At 40.1% G+C, this 7,818-nt stretch overlaps 1 protein-coding gene across 1 annotated transcript; it reads left to right on the top strand.

Annotated features, from left to right (window-relative positions):
- The first annotated feature begins 1,702 nt into the window (after positions 1-1,702).
- On the top strand, positions 1,703-6,131 carry ccnd1 (cyclin D1). Its single transcript, XM_039690876.2, has 5 exons — positions 1,703-2,040; positions 3,366-3,581; positions 3,943-4,102; positions 5,249-5,397; positions 5,788-6,131. The coding sequence occupies exons 1-5, from the start codon at positions 1,843-1,845 to the stop codon at positions 5,941-5,943; spliced, it is 879 nt and encodes a 292-aa protein (XP_039546810.1). The 5' UTR covers positions 1,703-1,842; the 3' UTR covers positions 5,944-6,131.
- The last annotated feature ends 1,687 nt before the right edge of the window (positions 6,132-7,818 follow it).

The following is a 7,818-nucleotide window of genomic DNA, read 5'->3' as shown; positions in this document are numbered from 1 at the left end:
TATATATTATTATTACTTTTACCTCTAAATTTAAAATATATTTTACATAGGCCTTTAATACAGTATGTAGACTATCTAGATTTGAATGAATGTTCTGATATAGACGCTTAAAATAATCGTAATTTAAAAAAAAATATATAAGATAGTATTTTTTATACTTTAATGTGAACATGTAAAACAAACAGGAAAACAAAACGATATGCAAACACGCATAGAATATATGAAATTAAAATTAATATAACTGCTACTTAAATTCATGTAGCCTACTTCTCAGCACAATCTTCCAAAATGATTGTTTAGTGGTTCAAATTAGAAATTCCCATGTTCAAAAAAACTTAATAATGTTCTAAGTAGCAATTGATATCAAAATGGACTACTGGGCAATTCAATAGGTTGATTCATCAATGCATTCGTTGATATCTCTGTATTTAACCCAACAATTAAAGAAAGCAAAAAAGTTATTTCTAGGTTCTCTCTTCAAGTTTTTTTGCGCAACCAAACTACATGTTTTACGGTAGCCTCCTGAAAGTGGAATGTGTGGAATTTGTAAAGCTCCAATTCATCCTGAAGCGACAGCAGTGAGGCAGTGAGCTCTTTAAAGTGAGAGCGCCCCTATTTGATCAAACTCTATCAAACAATTTGTGTTGTTATAACGCTTTGTGTGTGTTTAAACTCCACTGACAAGCCTAGCCTACTCTTTAAAAGAAGTGCAACACTGTTTTTTTTAGGATTCTAAAAGGTACAATGACGTTCTTTTACTGTATTTTCTGAAATAAATTACTTTCTATTGAAACTTTAGGATTTTGCATTTCGTTATTAAGTTTTTTTGTTGTTGTTAAGGCTTCTCGGGAGATTTTTAAAGAATAGCCTTTATTTTGTCCATTTACAAGAGGAGATTCAGATCTGAGCTGAAGCTGCCGTTCTGCCTGGCAACTGGTGTTCTTTCCATTGGCTTAGGCTAATTTGTGCTTCCTTCTTTTAGGGGAACCCAGAAGTGTTTACTTTTTTTCTTTTCTTTTTTTTCTCTCGACCATGTACAGACCACACATTTGTCTCATATGAACGGAAAACAAATGATAAAAAAAAAATGCAAAGCTAGCATAAAGTTAGCCTGTTGTGCCATAGCCTATATAAAAAGCCGTCACGGCAGAATACGATAAAGAAAAAAACGTTAAATTTTTAAGTACAATCAACTTGGATGTTTAAGTTATTTCAACTTAAATTAGCTACATTAAACTTAATTTAAAAATGGAATCTTGTATAACATAAACATTTGAAATTGTTTGACTTAATTTGATGAGTTAAAGCATATGTTGTCATAAATTATTGATCTTAAGCTAGACTTTGAAGATGAGATGAAACTTTGGGTCCTGTTCGCAACACTATAAGAGAAGGGCAGCTGAGTTTCAGGGCTTGATTCGGGCTATTATACCGCCCCCTACCAATGTTTAAGCAATACACATCCTCGGACCCTTTTTACCCCGTCTTTCCACCCCTGATATGCCCAGCCTGCCCCCTGCACCCCCCGCCGATTCTCCTTGGTCGCTCACTCGTCACCCGGCATAGGACCTCCTATTTCCATAGTGCTAAAGGAAGGAGCCCAAACTCCAGAGAAGATAGTTCTTTAAGACCGATCTTCCGGCCTGAGCAGACAAGCCTCTCGCGCGCTCTCACAGGCTCGCGGCTGCTTTGATCTTCCCTTAACAACAGTCACGTCATCGGGGAGTTTTGTCAAGCGAGACTTTTAGAGGGTTCAGCAGAGGCACCAAAGCATCCACGGGACCAGTGTCCGAGACGAGATCCAGTTTTACTCCCCTTTGTCACCGCTGCAACACTGAAGACATGGAACACCAATTGTTTTGCTGTGAAGTGGATACCATTAGAAGAGCTTACCAAGATAGCAACCTGTTGAATGACCGAGTTTTACAGACAATGCTCAAAGCAGAGGAAAACTATCTTCCATCGCCAAATTATTTCAAGTGTGTTCAGAAAGAAATTGTACCTAAAATGAGGAAAATCGTCGCCACATGGATGCTCGAGGTTTGTTTTGGCTAATAGTTGTGTTTTTGTATTAGTTGCACAAGTTTGTCTCATGATGGTTCTGCTCTTGCTCTTTGGACCCCCGATAACTGTTTAATAAATGTAAATATGTTTTTAATGTAACTTCCATCGTAGACCTTTCACACCCCGCTCTAATCTTTATTACTCATTTATGTAAAAAACGTTTGTTTATCGCAAAACTAATATTAATCTTAGACATGCGACGTTTTCTTTGCTTTCCGATATGGCATTTTTATTTAAACCGATATTTTCCCCATTCGTCTGTTTCGTTTCCGATCATCTAAAAGGATTTATAAATAAATTTAGTTTTTATTTCAATTTAATACCAATGTACACGTATGCATTCTCACTCGTGCCAGTAGCCATCTTTGTTGTCGTTTGCTTAAGTTTTTTATATCTCTAAATTCCAAAAAGGAAATATTATTGACATCACTTGCGTAAAAACGCTCACTAGTTGTCCTTTACATCGCAGGTATAATTTAAACCTAATTTCTGCGAGAAAACGTAGATTTTGTGTCTTAAAAGTTTTGTTTCAGTTTTCCATAGCTCCCGCACGACGGTCTAAAAATATTATATTTTTTACATTTCTAACTTCAACATCGCGTTGTAAACGGTCGGATTATATAACCCATCGCTTAATTTGGATTTACAAATGTTTAACATTCGATTTATCGCTTTGGAATAATTTATATTAATTTTTGAAACACCCGCTTCTCTGAAATGTCGCATGCTCCCCTTTGTATGTTGAGGCTTTAGATTTCAATTCATTTAACGTCGTTTTTGCCACTGAATTCGAACGATTTTGCTCTTATTTAATAAAGCGTGAGTTGCACAACATTTACATGTGTTTTAATTCGAGCGAAACAATTTTTAAATATTTTTAAATATTTTTTGAAAAGATGACGAACTAGAAATTTGTTTCCTGAGCCTAGCTTGGACGCCACCTTTTTGCCTCGGAAAGCAACGACCACTAGCATCAGCAGCAAATTGCAATATTTATACTTTGTGCAACACTTAAGATTCGTATTAACTAACCGATTAAATACTCTTTTTTTAGCATTCGCACGTGTCTCTTTTCTAATTTAACCCTTTCCGTTGCACGTGCACGACTGAGCAGATGCTAAACACGTGGGATAACTCGAAAAGATCAAAGCATAGCTAAAAGAAAATCCTTTCACTTCGTTTATTTAATTCATGTTTACCGAAATATTTTTTTTCTTTCGATTCTCTTCAAGTGAAAAAAAAAAACCTAGCCGATTTTAGCCGATCTTTATTTTACATGATGTACTTTCTTTTCTTTAAAGGTTTGTGAAGAGCAGAAATGCGAAGAGGAAGTTTTTCCATTGGCCATGAACTACCTGGACAGATTTTTATCTGTGGCACCCACCAAAAAGACCAGATTGCAGCTTTTAGGAGCAACTTGTATGTTTTTGGCCTCTAAAATGAAAGAGACTGTGCCACTAACAGCGGAGAAGTTGTGCATATACACGGACAACTCCGTCCGTCCCGGTGAATTATTGGTAATTATTCAACATTGCATAATTATATACAGCTTGATATTGCTTTCTCATAGGCTATCACTGTAGGCTACTAAAGTCAATTTAAAGCATGCAAGTAATGCAGTTTTGATGCACGTGAAAGCCTTGCATTAAAAAAAAAAAAACCTCAACCACCTCATTTGGTTGGACTGCAACTGTAAAGTGCATGTGCATCAATAACAGCGCACATGCTACAAACTGTTTAGTATGTGTGCGTTAATTGATTGTAGGCCCTGCAAGTGACTGTGCAATTAATCGACATCTCCATCTAGTGGTCAAAGAGAATATGGAAAATCGTCTGAGCCTGAATGTAAACTTGGGCCTTTTTATATCTCCCTCGCAGCAAATGGAACTGCTGGCACTAAATAAACTGAAGTGGGATCTAGCCTCAGTGACACCGCACGATTTCATCGAACACTTCCTCGCCAAACTGCCTATACATCAGAACTCCAAGCAGATTCTGCGCAAGCATGCCCAGACATTTGTGGCCCTCTGTGCAACAGGTATGTTTCACCATTTGTGCTCATTATCACTTTGCTATATGTGACTACACGACAGTGAGTTTGCCTTTTAATAGCTGACCAAGCACATGTTTCGAGTTCTTGACTGCGAACATGCATTGAAGAACCTCCCCCACCGTTGCTTTGCTATCAGACGAACTTCTTTATTGCAATGGAAAGAACCATCTCGCTTGTCCTAATTCCTCACTCGCAGTTATTGTAAACCAATGTGAGCCTCTGCAAGAGAGAGGAAGTCTGTTTCCTTTTGTGGTGATTGCTGTGACTGCACTGCAGCTCCTGTGAAGCCCTGCCCGCTTCACGACACCACCGCTAGTGCATGTGAACCAAAAAGAGGAAACTCTTTTCTGACATTTTTCTCGTGAAAAGGGCTTTGTAACCTGATATTTTCCCATGTCTAGACATCTTGATGTCCAGGTCTCTTTCACTTTCTTGCTTCAAGAAGCAACCTACAGCAGTCAGTTTATCACCTGCCATGAAGGATTTACTCTTTGTCCCTCCAGTATACATGGTGGGTATCACCGCAGCTCGCTCCCCTTTTATGTTTATGACCTGCATTTCTTTGGGAAGTAGCCCGGGATCTCGGCCAGGGAGAGTGTGGTTGGACGGAGACTGGGAAGGGGGTGGGCGCTGGTGAATGAAATGAATGGCCTCCCGTGCCTTTATGCTCAATTTGTCTTGACAATTGCCCTCTCGTCTCTGAGCTAGCAATGCTAGACGACTTCCTATGAGAAAGTCAGCTGTAATTGTCTACTCATCATGTGTGGGCAGCGCGAAGTGCGAATATACGGCTTTGGGTTTAGAAGCTCAGCTTGTGCGTCGCTCAAGGTAGGAGGCATTTTGAGGAAGTTGTGGTGTGTGTGTGTCTTCGAAAGTAGGAGTCCCAAGATTTCAATGCTCTTTTAGCATTAACGTGCACATAGAGGCATGATTTATGGGACCTTTTGGGAATGAGAGAGGACCTACAGCAAAGTCCTCTGCCTCCCCCCGAAGGCTTTGAGTCCTGCCGAGGAATAGTCTATATAGTTTAGTCATGCTATGCTTCATTATGCTTCACTATTCCTCGTTGTATTCCTCATCCAGTTACTTATTGGTGGCTATTTGTTAACCCGATCTGTTTGTTGTTTCCAGATGTCAACTTCATCGCGAGCCCTCCCTCCATGATCGCGGCCGGCAGCGTTGCCGCAGCGGTGCAGGGCTTGTACCTGAAAAGCGCCGATAGTTGCCTCTCGTCCCAGAACCTCACCAACTTCCTCTCGCAAGTCATCAGAAGCGATCCTGTAAGTGTTATAATTGCAATGTAAACCAAACCTATTGTCAACATTTGAAGTGGATCAAGAAAAGTTGATCAAAGTTGTCCCAAGACAAGAACGGGGATTGTTCAAAAGGTTTTGATCCACTTCAAATGTCGACTACTCAACCCAGGGGTGCCCAACCCTGCTCCTGCCGATCGACTGTCCTGCAAAGTTTTTTAATCAACCAACTAAGGTCTTCAGGATCACTTGGAAATTAAAGGCAGGTGTGTTTGATTAGGGTCGGAGATGAACTGTGCAGGAGCAGGGTTGGGACTTACCCAGTACCTTAAGTACAGTGTATGTCCGGTGCATCGACCATTTCAGAAGACCCGAAGTGTCGCTTTGTTGCTAACTTCCCTGTTTCCCCCTCCAAAGGACTGCCTGCGATCGTGTCAGGAACAGATCGAGTCCCTGCTGGAATCTAGTCTCAGACAAGCTCAGCAGCACAACATCTCCACAGAGACCAAAAGAGTGGAGGAGGACGTGGACCTCTCTTGCACCCCCACGGACGTCAGAGACATTAACATCTGAACGGATCGCTATTCATCTCGTCTTTGCGATGAGTCTCTTCATCTTTGCTTCTGTTGGGTATGGGCTTTTGGCCAAAGGCTTCATGAGACAAGAGGGAAAACGGGCTCCCACCTGCACCCCACCATATCCGACCAATACCTCGACAACTTGCCAATCAGCGCGCCCTAACTGTTGACCGCTGACCGGCACCCCCTTGTGGTTTTGACGATTGGGCTATCGCTGGCCCGGACCACCGGTGGAGGACAGGGAAATCTCTCCTTTGCCCCCAGCCCCCCTCCCCCCTCTATGTCCTAAGTCAAAATTAAAAAAAGATGGTATCTAGGATTTTCAAATTGCATAAACGACTACGGAAGTCGAGTGTCGTTAAAAAGGCAACCTTGGGTATTTTAATTTCAAGCGTGTCCAAAACTATTTTTGTAAGAGAAGAGACATTATGTGTACGTTTGAGTTCTTTCTCTCATAGATAGTACCTTGTTACACTTGAGCGCTCCCTGCTTTTTCTGCAGTCCAGCCGTGTAAATATATCCCCGCTTGCTATGCGTTTAGTCACTTTATTGTAATTCCTAGACAGATTCCCTTAACAAGATTCTCTTCTCTTCCAAAATGGTTTATGTAACCACCGTAGTATATATTTTGTACGCATGTATTTCTTGTTTATGTTCTAGAAGGCTGTGGACTCTCTTTTGAGGCCAGATTGAATCATTTCCTTTCAAATCACTGCCATATTAACGTCATCACTGCCATGACACAATAAGCGGATGTCGTGCCTAAAGCTTGCGTTGTGGTCCACAGTCTGCTTTTTCGTTTAGATTCATGTATTATCTAAAACCATTCCATTTTAAAAAAGAAAAAAAAAGCACTTTCAGTCCGTCGTTTAAGGCTGACTTTTAGAAAGAAAAAAGTAAGAAATCCACAGTTGTTAAAACAATGGAATGGAGCGGAGCAGGTCTCTTTATCTAAGGTGTTAGCGGTCTGTTTGAGAAAGGAGAAGAGGGGGGCGGGGAGAAGATATTCGCTTCAATGCGAGGGAACGTTTAAGGTGCGACCCCACATTCGAAACACTAAATCAAAGATTAGAACTTTTCCGAACTTTTCCGTCCCCCCTCTTAAGGCCAGTACGCACGGATGCCCAAGTGTACCTAAGTTCGAAGTATAGTGACCCGCTAGTTGCTAACTCGTGACACCATAGTTGATGTACTCTGGTCTAGTAATTGTGGCTTCAAGTAGATTTTGCACAAACCCAGAGATGTCAGTTTTGTGGATCTCTGGAAGGGGAGGAAGATTAGAGATGGCAGAGTGAGGCAAAAAAGGGTGATGGCTGGACATCAAAGAGTAAAAGCAGAGGAATAAAACAAAAAAGAAGAGGAGAACCTGGGAGAAGACACTCCTCATATTTAGCTGCTATGGAGGGATTTCCAGCAAGTATGAAACTTTCAAATGGAAAACAACAAAAAAAAAAAAGAAAAAGAAAAAGACATGCTTCTTTCTCTTGTCTTGTTTTGCTGCTATTTTTGGTTTTGTTTATATAAAATGTCAATACAATGCCATGTAATAGGTTTTAATTTTCTCATAGAAAATTATATTATTGACAACATTTTGGTAGTTTTTTTTTTTTTTATGTGATCAATTTTTTTGTTAATGTGATTTCTACGCTATGCTATTCCCAAAACCAAGAAACAAACAAAAAAAAAGACAAAAAAACAACAAAAAGCAGATGAAAAAGATAGTCAAACGTTCCTGTTATACCCACAATACCTCAAACTACAGTCGTGATTTAGCATTGATTTAGTCTGGGATTTGTTCTTTAGTGCTATTGTTATTTTATTTGATTGTTTTTGCCTGTTAGTCCTGTTGTAAAATGTAAATGAACATGTT

Source organism: Pimephales promelas, chromosome 1 (genome assembly GCF_988280905.1).
Source record: "Pimephales promelas chromosome 1, fPimPro1.hap1.1, whole genome shotgun sequence".
In the NCBI taxonomy this organism is placed as follows: domain Eukaryota; kingdom Metazoa; phylum Chordata; class Actinopteri; order Cypriniformes; family Leuciscidae; genus Pimephales; species Pimephales promelas.
This window is presented reverse-complemented; position numbering and strand designations above follow the sequence as displayed.